The 13,302-nt window shown below is 37.5% G+C and overlaps 1 protein-coding gene across 1 annotated transcript in view; it reads right to left on the minus strand.

The window, feature by feature from the left end:
* Window positions 1–13,302, minus strand: part of PCCA (propionyl-CoA carboxylase subunit alpha) — a 384,189-nt gene that overhangs the window by 312,167 nt on the left and 58,720 nt on the right. The window contains exons 5-6 of the mRNA XM_034758211.1: window positions 9,930–10,043; window positions 8,111–8,164 (exon numbers count right to left, since the gene is read on the minus strand). Of these exons, the coding sequence (XP_034614102.1) occupies window positions 8,111–8,164; window positions 9,930–10,043 (168 nt within the window). The remainder of the gene's footprint in view (window positions 1–8,110; window positions 8,165–9,929; window positions 10,044–13,302) is intronic.

Raw genomic sequence — 13,302 nt, forward strand, 5'->3', positions numbered from 1 at the left:
TGCGACACCAGCTACAACAGTGCCATGTGAACGCCTGTTCTCACTTTCAGGTGATGTTGTAAACAAGAAGCGGGCAGCATTATCTCCCGGAAATGTAAGCAAACTTGATTGGCTGAACATGTAGTAGGACTGAGTGGACTTGTAGGCTCTAAACTTTTATATTATTTTATTTGTGAGTAGAGTTATTTTTTGTACATAATTCTAATTTGTAAGTTCAACTTTCATGACAAAGATTGCACTACAGTACTTGTATTAGGTGAACTGAAAAATACTACTTTGTTTTTTACAGTGCAAATATTTGTAAATCAAAAATAAAGTGAGCACTGTACACTTTGTATTCTGTGTTGTAATTGAAATCAATATATTTGAAAGTGTAGAAAACATCAAAAAATATTTAAATAAAATGGTATTCTATTATTAACAGTATGATTAATCATGATTAATTTTTTTAATCGCTTGACAACCGTAGTTCATACCCAACATTTCCCAAAATATAACAAATTTCAACCCATTATATTTCAAACTTAAATAATGTATTTTGGAGAACAATTAAAGGAAGATAAGGGTCAAAGTGGTGTGTCAGTTTCCCTCCCTTTCATTTTTAGGCTTTGAGAAAATCTGCATATAGTGTCTCACAAGGACTGTGCCAGCATGATAGCACCCTCGTCACCACATATCACAAATTTGTCAAGATTGAGTCAAAGCAAGACAGAGTCCTTCAAACAAAATTAAATCCCCCCACTTATTTACACAGTGCCATTAAGTGTACATGGCATGCTGTAAACACAAGGGGAAGTCTCTACTCCCTACCACCAAAGCTTACACTTTAAAGGTGAGAATTCTGCAGTTAGCTCTGTGAACTCCATGAGCACTGAGTTCATTGTAGGCACAGACTTCAGATTCTTATTACACAGGATGACACAAAAAATGAGAGTAGTTTGAGGTAACAGGAAAGACAAGGCTTATAATAGTTTATAATCATGTGATTAGTTATTTCCATACATATCTTGTTTCTTCAGTTATTTTGCTAAAGGATTTTTTTTTTATTTAATTCCACCAAGAATCTGAATATAGCCTTTAAAGATTAAAAGAATAGCACTGGTTCCTTTGTCCTGTTCTTAGACATGTTGTACAGTAATTACTAGAAGAGCACTAAAGAAACAGAAAAAAGTTTGTAATTAAAATGTCAGAACACTGCACGAGTGAAGATCTGTATCTCACCATCAAAATGGAACCACGATCTTCATCCAGGTCTACTACTGTAGATTACATACCAAAAAGTCCTGTTAAAACCATTTGCAAAGTCAAGCACTCAAAAATTAAGAAAATGCTAAATTTAAGATTGCATGTGCAATCTTAATTCTTCCCTTTGATGTATCTATCACATACACTGAATGGAACAGTATTCCTGTGGAAAAAATAGTAGGTGATCATATAATTAAAGGCTACCATATTACATATACAGCAGGGAGCAGAATTAAGGTTGCACTGCAACTGTAAATCCAGCATTTCCTAATTTTCAAGCATTTAACTTTGTAATCTAAATAATGTTCTTTTAACAGATTTTTCATAGCAATTTCCTAGTTTTGTTTAGTTTAACTAAAAAGGTAAAAACAGACTCCATTGTGTGCAACTAACACTACTCCATCATGTATCATCATCAGGGTTTGAACCCTGAACCTCAGACTTGTGCCACTTGAGCTTCAGGACTAACAAACTAGTATTAGCTGGTAACAGGAGAAGGCTGGTAATCCCAGAAAGGGAACGGATGGGCGGCTGGAGCCAGGTGCTGAGTCTAGAGGGTGGCTGAAGTAGCCCTGCCCGACACCTGTTCTCTCCCCCAACCACCAGGAGCTGGGTGCCTCATGTGGTGCCCCCAGAGAAGAATGGGCCATTGAGACAACATGCAAGGTGTAAAGGGGTGCTCTGAGTATGGGCCTGGCCCAACTCTCTCCATCTGCACTGCAACAGCTGATCTGGTAACTCCCAGGCATTCCTAGTGCAGTGTTTCGGATGGTGGTGCTGCTGCTGTGTGGTCCTGGCTCATTAGACTGTTTTTGATCAGTTATTACTTTGGCATGCTGCCAAAATTTTCATGACAAATGTTAGCAAGGAAAGAGAAATGGTTATTTTTAAAAAATGAATAACTGATCCACGGGTCCAAAAAAAAAAATCTCTCTCTAGCCACAGAGCTTTCCCCTGGCCAAATTTCAAAGGCTTGTTGCAAACAATGCAGATGTTAGAGCTTCTCAAAGAGATCAGAAGAACACTTTCCATTTTATACAGAAGTGTTTCGTGACCTAAACACAGGGGGTCACAACCACTCCTTCTACAACACAGAGACAGATTTCAAGGGCATAAATAGTTGGGCACCTCTCATTGACTTTTTACTGAAATTAGACACCTAGCTGTCACTTGTGCATTTGAAAACCTTTTCCATGACATACAGTAAAACATACTCAAAATCCATTTTTATTAGGAAATGAAATTTGACAACTGCATCTTTAGATTTCTGTCAATACAGGATGTTATTCAATTATTCCACCAGCAAAACTCAAGTTGATTACTTGTAGTTTATGCTTATAATTGCATTTACAAGTAATGACCTATTTGTGCATTGAATTAAGTAGCCTCAGTTAATAAATCATTCTCTCTACATAAGGCATTAATAGAGTTATAGCCTGGAACTCTCAAACCTGTGAAACAACATTAGAATGTAAAATAGGGTTCTCAGGTACTTAACACGCTTGACAATGTACATCTTATCAGTTTATTAAAATAGAATTTAAGTATCCAGTGTACATCAAACTTCAGTGTTATTTACCTCACCAATTTATTGAAAATTACAATATCATAAAAAATAAAAAAAAGTCTTAATATCTGAGACATGGACCTTAAATTTTGATTATGAAATCCACAATAGAGCCTCACTTCAATACAGAAAAAAAATGGTCCACTATATTTTTAAGTCATCAGAGGAAAATGGAATGGATAAACCTAGAGAGGTGACTGAGTGGACTGTGTTTGATAGGACTCTTTCAAACACCACCTCAGATTTTCAGGTGCAAGTAAATTTCACTTTTCAAAAGATACTTTGTCAAAACTCACAGGATTTTTTAAAATCCCAATTGTGAATATGCTCTTGCGTTTCATTTATTTGCTACAGGGAATAAGAGAACCCAAGTTGGGGAAAAAAGGGAAAATAATTTGGCAAACAGATTATTTGATCAGCACATTAAAACCATTGCAGATTACTGCCCTTTACTAGAACTGTTTATCGCTGTGTGTTTTTCCATGAATCATTTCAGCAATAATGACCAAAAAGATATGCTTTTGTTCAAATCACACACAATAGGATTACATGTGATCTGACCTTCCATGTGTTAATTAAAGACAAAGCTCTGCTTTCAGCTTGTTATTGCTCTTATAGACAGAACAGTGAGTTTATAATGTTTAGTATATTGCCTTTTTACCTTTGTGGAATAGTTTCTGATGTATATGCATGCATCAGGGCATAAATGTATTTTATCATTACTTTAAAGTATGAAGAGCAACCAATCAGAGGGGGAAAAAAAGAAAAACCCCAAAATAAAAAAAACAACCTATGCTATTGTGTATTAATTAGGGCTGTCAAGCAACTAAAAAGATTAATTGCGATTAATCATGAGATTAAAAAAATTAATCACAATTGCCATTTTAATCATACTGTTAAACAATAGAATACAATTTAAATATTTTTGATGTTTTCTATATTTTCAAATATAGATTTCAATTACAACACAGAATACAAAGTGTACACTGTTCACTATATATTTTATTACAAATATTTGCACTTCAAAAAACAAAAGAAACAGTATTTCAATTCACCTTGTACAAGTACTGTTGTGCAAGAACTTTATTATGAAAGTTCAACTTACAAATGTAGAATTTTTATTTTTTTAACATAACTCACTCAAAAATAAAATAATGTAAAACTTTAGAGCCTGCATATCCACTCAGTCCTTGCTGTGAATACGGAAAGATTTTACCTCAGGATTTTAGAATTCAGTAGGAGAGTGAATTGTGCAAGAGGCTTTTTTTCCCCCTGCTGCTGCTGGGTTAGCCTTTATTATGTATGCGTCTCCTTTAGAAGAGTCTTGGCTTATTGAAGGGATAAGATTTTTTTTAATCTCAGAAAGTCAGTATTCTGGAAATGGGAGGGGTGTTGTGCAGGAGAAGGGTGAATTCTTGATGCTGCTCCTGTTGGGCTGGGTTTCTGAGCTCACAGGCTCACCTCCTGTCCAAAGAGGAAGACAGTTTCATCTTAGAAATCTGTATTCAGTGTTCAGGGATCATTAGCAAGCAATGACTTGTGCAGGAGGAGAGTCCAGGAGGACAGGGGTGACTACAAGGATGGGCGGGGGGAGGGAGGGGAAGCAAGCAATGTTTTGTGCAGAAGGAGGAGGAGGGAAGTGTCTTGCTGCTGCTAGGAGGGTGGTTTCTGGTACTGGGCTCACCAGGCTTGCCTCCTTTTACTGAGCTAGGTGGGCTTCCTTCAGTTGAGTTAGTACTTGTTTGCAAGGGAGGGTGGATTTTACCTCAGGGACTCAGCATGTGGCAGGGCAGGAGAGGCTGGTGGAGGGAGGCTGAGCTCACCGTGCCCCTGTTCTCTATGGGGGACCCCACAGATTCAGGAGCTGTATGGGAGCAATGGGGCATGGTGGGGTAAGGATCCCTATCTCTCCACTAGAGCCAGGATAGGAGCCACTTCCTTTTCTCTCCTCTTCCTGCCCTCTGGAGGCATCTTGGGTTACTGCACCTGTTCTGACACTGTTAGGTCCCTCTGCAGCCAATGCCTCCCTTCCCACACAGAGATATCGGATTAACGCCATTAAAAAAATTAACATGTTAATTTTGTTTTCAGTTATTCGCAGGCAATAAGTGCGATTAATTGACAGCCCTAGTATTAATTCATGACAGTTGTGCTAGATTGGAATGAAGAGAAATGTATGAGCCTTCAGTTTCCAGCCTAAATATATGGATGAGAAATACCAATAATGCTCAGTAAGAAAAACAAGGAATCATTACATTAAGGAGTCCTCTGAGACCATGATTCTGTACCCAATGGGAGCAAGATTGGGCCTTCAGTGCGACTTATGTAGAGCATTTTTAAAACGTAAAAATTAATTAAAAGCATTATAAATTGTATTCTGGTTTTATATAGCCACAGAGAGAAAATTTGTGAAATAAACAATTTAAAAAATATTTTAAATTTATCTCACCAGCCAGATCTGAATATGCTTCTAGACATTATTTTATCTCATGGATACAAATGGGTATCTGCAGATATTTTGAGGAGGAGGGAAATACCCTTTGCTTCATTCTACTTAGTTCTGCCAAAAGAGTGTTCCAGATTGTCACCCAGAGTGTAATCCACACCACCAAATAACTACCAGATTACTAGGAAATGTGCCCAGTTTGGGATAATGACTATCAAATTTCAAACTTTGGCAGCAAAATATACACATAATAGTTATACAACATGAGCAAATACTTTTGTTTCTTTTTTTGTTTTTAAGGAAACTGCCAACTAAAACTAGCTATCATGCTAGAGTAATCCAGTGGGAACAGAATTAATTTACAATTAAAAACCAAATGAGTAAAAAGAGTCATTTTGAGCTCTGGCCAACATACTGTTCTTCATACAGTCAGAGCAATTAGAATGGAAAAACTGCTAATGGTACAAAGTTAAAATTTAAGATGTTTTACCAGATTTGGAGGGCAAACCAGGAAAATACCAAGTAGTCACTACTCCTTCCAACTTCAGTGGAAGGAAAGGATGCTCAGCAACTTTCAGGATGCATTTAGCATCACGCAGAATCTGGACTCTTGTTTATTTGTCTGCTTTTTGCAGCATGGTGATTAAAGATAGCAAGGGTTCTGTATTCCACTTACAACTAAAGTTTTCTTACTGGGAGGATGGCATCCATTAAAGCTTGATATCCAGGGCAACTAAGCCCTGCCTTCCCCTCCCCCACTTTACAGCTGGAATCCTGAACAAAATGAGCACAGACCAGGTAAGACAAGGGAAACCAAGGACTATTTACCAATATCCTCTGTAAAGTCACAACTCTTTTCTCCATTCTTGTATTTTCCTTACATCTGTGCTTCAAACATGAATAATAGGGTACAAATACTCTTAATTACTTATTTCAAAATGGTAATAAATATTCCTTACTACTTAAAATATCTGAGCTTTAAATAAGTCACACTTTTCAATTAACATGTAATCAAGTTACATGGGGGGAGATGTGATAGTTCTCAGGGTACCCAGGACTGAGAGTCACCTTGTTATTTCCTGCCCTCCAGCAAAAGGGAGTCTTGCCTGTGGTAGCGGGGTGGTAGGTCCCTAACACCACCAGCCTGTGAGCCTCTCAAGCACTCTCCTCTGGGCTATGCCAGCCTGCTTTTGCCTTGCAGATTTACAATAGGTGAACCCCACTCCCCAAAGTCCCTTGAAGTGTTCTCCTGTGATATGCAGCCCCTTGAGACTGGCTGCTCTCAGGAATTCCCAATCCTCTACTCCCAAAGGAGTATGGTACCCCTGTTTACCAGTTTTACCTTAGGTCACCACTCCAGTATAATGCACAGCACTTATCAGCAGTTATAATACAAAAGTAGGTTTATTTATGAAACAACAGAAACTCCACTAGAAATGAGAGAGTGAAGGAAAGAAATGGTTAAAATACAAAACAAAAATCATAAAATGTGAACTAGGGCTTATATTTATTAATAGTTATCTTTCCTATCTAATAAAATAGGTTCTCTCTCCAAAGGTTCAGTCCAGGGATCGGCAACCTTTGGCACATGGCCTGCCGAGGGATGTGCTGGCCGCCGCTTCCCGCCGCCCCCATTGGCCTGTAGCGGCGAACCCCGGCCAGTGGGAGCCGCAATCGGCCGAACCTGCAGATGCGGCAGGTAAACAAACCAGCCCGGCCCTCCAGGGTGCTTACCCTGGTGCGCCACATACCAAAGGCTGCCGATCCTTGGTTCAGTCTGTTGCAAAGCTGGCTGTTTTCTCAGGAACCAGAATCCAATTTTTCATGAAAAACCACCATTCAACAAGATGTCTCCTCAGCGAATGGATGCAGTGTCCTTCTCCCCGGACATACTGCAGCTGTCTTTTGTCTTTATTCCTAGACAGGGCAATCCCCTGACTGTTATAATGTTCCCTTTTCACCTCCAAGTGGTTTTAAAGTTTATAGTTTATCTTTGATGGTTTTCCATTGACTTTTCTCTGTTGTACTGCTCAATTGCCTCCTACTGCAACATTACATAAACAGCTAGGCAGGGTGGAGTGTCAAATCCCTCCTGCTTGAATTGGCCAGCACAGAGACACATGATTTCTCTGGGTCCAAGGAGACAAAAACAGTTTTCTACTGAAAGTTGAGAAGCAGACTACAGTAAAACTAATTGCCAGATCCTTCACCACTAGAGAAACGGGGGATTTACCATTGTCTTCAGTGGATGCAGAATCAAGCTCCTCATCGTGAATTTGGCTATTTCATTCTAGGCCCAATCATAAAAACACTTATGCAACTGAATAGTCCCAATAAAGGTATTTGCAGGACTAAGTCCCTGGTTCAATCATTAAAATAAATGTAATGAATTCAGTCAGCTTTTGTATTATAAAAACATAGTTAATTGCATGTGAAAATATACTGAAAAAGTATATGTTATAAAATTCAAATTTGTAATGGGAAAATCCTTTCAACTTCCTCATCATCCACATCTCAGAATTCAAAAATCCAGCCGTACCATTAAAATGCCCTCGCTCACCCTTCCCCCACCAAGCGACAGAATCCCTTTATTTTAATATAACCTTTACACGTTCTATGAATTGGTATTTTGATATTTCAGGTATGTTCAATCACAATCCATTTCTTCATGTTAGAGTGATATTCTGGAATATGTGCAGTTTAATCTCTAAATATGCTGCAACAACAATGTTTTAAGTCTTCTAAGACACTGGTTCCCAATGAATGCACTGCATCGACGACACCTCCTCATGCCAGTGCTTTGCAAAAGATTCATGAACAAAAAAAAACAAACAAACAAACCAAATACTTACCAGACGCCTGGCAAATTCTTTGTTTTCTGAAAGAAATCCATATCCTGGGTGGACCTTTGAAAATAAAAACCAAGATGAGTTTTAAAATTTATCAGATTTCAAAGACTAGAAATCAATACACAGACAGTTAGGCATGTCAAGGTGAGACAGTGTCTCACTGATTATTATTTAAATTAGCTTAACATTTCAAGATTGTTTGTCCTCAGCATAGGTTAAGTGATTTGGCCCTCCCAAATCAAATCTGCTAACATGCATTGTCTGAACTGGCTTTTCTGGAAGCATCACTTCTTGCCTGTGATAGAAGGGAGGCACTGTCTCCAGAGGCACAGAGATGATCTTTTTTGTTTCTTTCTTTGCCACACTTCTCTGACTACAGATATCTTAACATGTATCCTCAACCACACCCTTTCTATTCCTCTCTAACCACCCGCCCCATCTATTCCCTCCCAAAATTGTTCTAGCACAGTGGTTCTCAACTTGTGCACTGGTGACCCTTTTCACATAGCAAGCCTCTGAGTGCAACCCCCCTTGTAAATTAAAAACACATTTTTATATATTTAACACCATTATAAATGCTGGAGGAAAAGCGGGGTTTGGAGTGGCAGCTGACAGCTCGTGACCCCCCCATGTAATAATCTCACGACCCCCTGAGGGGTCCCGACCCCCAGTTGAGAACCCCTGTTCTAGCATAAGATGTTAACAGTAGTTCTAGTGTTTACCATTAAAAGTTCTACTACCTCTAATGCTCCCAGCATTACTAGTGATCAATGGAATAACGTCCTCTGCTTTTGCAGCAGGGACGAAAGTAATGTGAGTTCAGATCAAAATTACGTACCCCCCACATGCTATCCCCACTTTAATATAAATTCTGCATAATTGCACAAAAACAGCACTGTTTTTAATTTTATATAAACAGTCAACTAAAGAAACATTCTGACAGACTAAAGATTAAAGAATAAACTATTCTTATTTGCATTGTGTCTTAAACAGTGTAAGCATCTGTACTATTTGTAAATTCGATTTCAAGGGGGGGTTTGTTTTGTTTTGTTTGCAAGCACCATACGGAAAGACATTTATTTCAAAAGAAATGATAATGTTAACTGAGCCACTCCAGGGTAATTATTGGTGTTGACTGATTCTATCCATCAAATTTTATTTAAAGATGTTTTTGTACATAGTAATGCATTTAATTCACTGGTACCACAGCAAAAAGCATTATTTCAAATCAGTTATATGTATGTTTGTTTTTCCAATATAATCCCTGTTAAACTTTGGATCTCTGGCCCATTGGGACAGGAGGGGGGCAGACAACAGCAGCCGTATTTACCCATCTATGCTAATGTGCATTTTGTGGAACATTATGAAAAAACAAAAATAATTACTGGATGCACCATTTACCTTTTTTGCAAGTGTAATTATGTGTGTAATTTTAAAAACGATTAAAACTGAATTTAAACAAAAGCCTTTTTTGGACACACTTTATAAAAACATCGAAAAAAGCTGTTATGGCATGGAAAGGGTTAGTGCTCAAAACTAATTGGGTTTTTTTTTCCCAAGCAAATTTGGGAATGAACTGAAGCTGCTCCCTGGTGTGAAAGCTGAATCCAGCAGCCACCTGCAGGATCAGCGACCAGAACTGCCAGATGCTACAAAGCCTTTGATTTCCAGTAGCGATTTCGGCCACATTTAACTCATGTGACATGAACTAACTGGAATAGCATATTCAATCACTTTTTTTTTTTTTTTTTAAATACAAACTCTGGCTTTTCTGCTTTCTATATATGAAACAGCTGCAGCAGATAGACTCATTCAGACTCACAGCTTGGGCCCTGGTTTTCTTAATGGCTTCCATGATGGCATCCATGTTGAGGTAGCTTTTGCTGGTGGGAGCTGGGCCAACACAGACAGCCTCATCCGCCATTTTCACATGAACCTGAAGAGGCAAAATTCTGCATTAACAGATGCTCCCAGCAAAAATAATTACCACCACCCTGAAATATGCACACAAATCTGATTGTTTCAAAGATAATTAACATACCATAGCCACTTCTAAAATGTGCACTGAAATTAAACATCAATGTACAAGAACTCAAAGTAACATTAAATCGCATTTCATTTGCTCCAAGCTTAAGTCAGTCAAAATGTTTTATTATTTCAATATATACTTTATATTTGATTAAATAAAATTATGACAAATATAATTTCAGCTTCCTGTACTGATCATCTATATGTAAATTTGCAGCCTAAAACTACTTTGTTACATGTAACCAGGGTAGCCTAATATCTTAATACTTAACAACAAACATTCATGGCCAGTTCTAAGCAGGCTCCCCAGGAAGTTGGGGATAATTAGAGTGAATTGAATGAAGGGATGCAGTGAGTGTCCCTGCACAGCATCAGGTCAGCACCATGCACAAATTAAAGCCTATGACTAAAGAGTTCAATATCACTACACGTGAACCAGAAAATCTTGAAAATTATTTAAGCAGGCTCACATTTGATTCCTGATTCACTGTATCCTTATTCACATGTGCAATTGTCAAATACATTTTTCAGTCAAATCTTAACATACAAAAGTCTAAGAAAGTTTTCCCCACATTTTATAGGAATAATTAAATAGAAATGTTTTGGAGAAATTTAAGTGGATCATCTGCATAACACACTGGGTTGTTTTCGTTCGTTTGGGAGAGACAGGGAGAGAAGTTACAAAACTGCAATTAAGCAGTGATCTTTGCATTGGTTTGGGAGTACCAAGGAGATTTTTAAATACATATATGTATTTTTTTTAAAAGAAAGTATTTGATAAATGAGAAACATTTAATTGCAATTTGCAAAATGGTTAAAATATGGTTTGTTTTTTTTTAAGTCAGTGTCTATGTTAATATATCAGTTTTGGCATTCCAGCATTAGTACAAATCCAACACACGTGAAGGCCTGTTTGTTATTTCTTCCAGGTAATATTTTAAAAATACCACAGCCAAAATGTTTTTTTTAAATTAACACATTACAGTTAGCTGTTGGACACTGGCATTAAAATACATGAAAGTAAGTAGCAAAATTTAGAATACTTTCATTTCCTTGATTTATTTTCTTTTAGGAATCTTACTCCAATAGCATGATAATTTTATATTGTAAATAGAATATGAAGTTGTCAATTCACATGGGTGACATATAAAAACAGTTTGCTTTTCATGTGGCCTCTGCATACTACAGGATTATTCAAGGAAAAAGATGGTAGAGAAATGCACACAGACATGAAGATATATATAAAACAACAAAAGAGGCAGCCAAAAATATATTAATGGCACAATATTTTACTTGAGAAGCTAACATTCTGGAAGACGTGGTAAAAACATTTCTAGCAGAAGCACAATTCCCTGATATAACAGTCGTTTGTTCTGAACCTGAGTTTTGTTTCTCATTTTTAGTCAGGCTTTTAAGAGTTAGTTTGGAGAATTAAACCCTAATTCCCAGACTCAACAAGGTGTTTAAATTCATGCTTAATTTTAAGCATATTATTTGTCCCATTGTAATTAGTGGGGCTAATCACATGCTTAAAATTAGGCATGCACTTAAATACTTCCCTGAATCAGAATCTACAAACACACGTTACTTTCTGGAATCTCTAATCTACCACATGTGAACTATCACAGCTTCTGACAAATACTCAGGTTTCACTATGCAGCTATTCAACTACACCTATATTTAAAAAAAAAAAAAAAAAAAAAGTCTTTATGCAGGAGATTTTAATAATGTCTATTTGAACACACAGAAAACAATTCTTAGATTGTAATAAACGATTTTGAACAAACATTGCCAAAGTTAACTTATGCACTAGCTTTCATTAAGCACTAAGAGCAAGAACATTTTAAGGTCCAAAACCTGCATGCATCCTTACCATAGAATCATAGACTGGAAGGTACCTTAAATAGGTCATTTAGTCCAGTCCCCTGCACTGAGGTAGGGCTAAGTGCTATCTAGTCCATCCATGACAGGTGTTTGTCTAACCTGTTCTTAAAATTTCCAATGATTGAGATTCCACCGCCTCGCTTGGTAATTTGTTCCAATGCTTAACTATTATTATAGTTAGGAACTTTTTACTAATGTCTAATCTACATCTTTCTTGCTGAAATTTAAGTCCATTACTTCTTATCCTGTCCTCAGTGGAGAAGGAGAACAATTTATCACCCTTCTCTTTACAACAATCTTTTAGATATTTTAAGATGTTATCATGTGCCCCCTCAGTCTTTTCTTCTATTCTCCAAAATAAACAAAACCAATTTTTTCCCCCACTCCTTCCTCATAGGTCTTGTTTTCTAGACTTTTAATCATTTTTGTTTTTCTCTCTGGATTCTCCAATTTATCCACCTCTTTCCCCACTGTGTGGTGCCCAGAACTGGACGTATTACTTTAGTTGTGGCCTGATCAGTGCTGAATAGAGTGGATGAATTACTTCTTGCATCTTCCTTCCTTCCTCTTGCGAATACATCCCAGAATTATGCTTGTTTCTTTTGCAATAGTATTATATTTTTGACTTGTATTTATTTTGTGATCCGCTATAACCCCCAGATCCTTTTTCTGAAGTACTCCTTCCTAGGCAGTCATTTCCATTTTTGTACACGTGCAATTGATTATTCCTTCCTAAGTGCAGTATTTTGCATTTATCCTTATTGAACTTCATTCTATTTATTTCTGACCACTTCTCCAGTTTGTCAATGCTTAAAACTTCAAGCACATAAGTAATCTTACTGACTTAAATGGGACTATTCAGGTGAGTGAAGTTAAGCAGGTAAATGTTGGCAGGATCGAGGCCTTCCTTACAGTAGCATATAATCTTAGGGCAAAAAGTTAGACAACCATTTTTTGAGTACCAAAAGAAACACATAAAAAGTGATACAGAGCCTCAAACACAGAACTGCATTCATTAGAAGTACTATGAACTGAGTCAAAAGTGATATTTCTGTGTTTGTTTCTCCTTTTTCTTCTCTCTCCCCTTTTTTGCTCTCTCTCCTCCCTTAGCATTCCCTGCTCACTTCCTTTCCCTCTTCCCCTTTGTTTTCTGGTTGTTTCCTGTTCTCCTTCCACCTCCCCCAAATTTTCCCTAATTGCTGGCATCTTCCCCATCTCTTGCTCATAGTTCAGCATCATTTCAGTCCTCCCCCTCTTTTGCTCTACCTCATGTGTAGGCATAG

Source organism: Trachemys scripta, chromosome 1, assembly GCF_013100865.1.
Source record: "Trachemys scripta elegans isolate TJP31775 chromosome 1, CAS_Tse_1.0, whole genome shotgun sequence".
Taxonomy (NCBI): Eukaryota; Metazoa; Chordata; order Testudines; family Emydidae; genus Trachemys; species Trachemys scripta.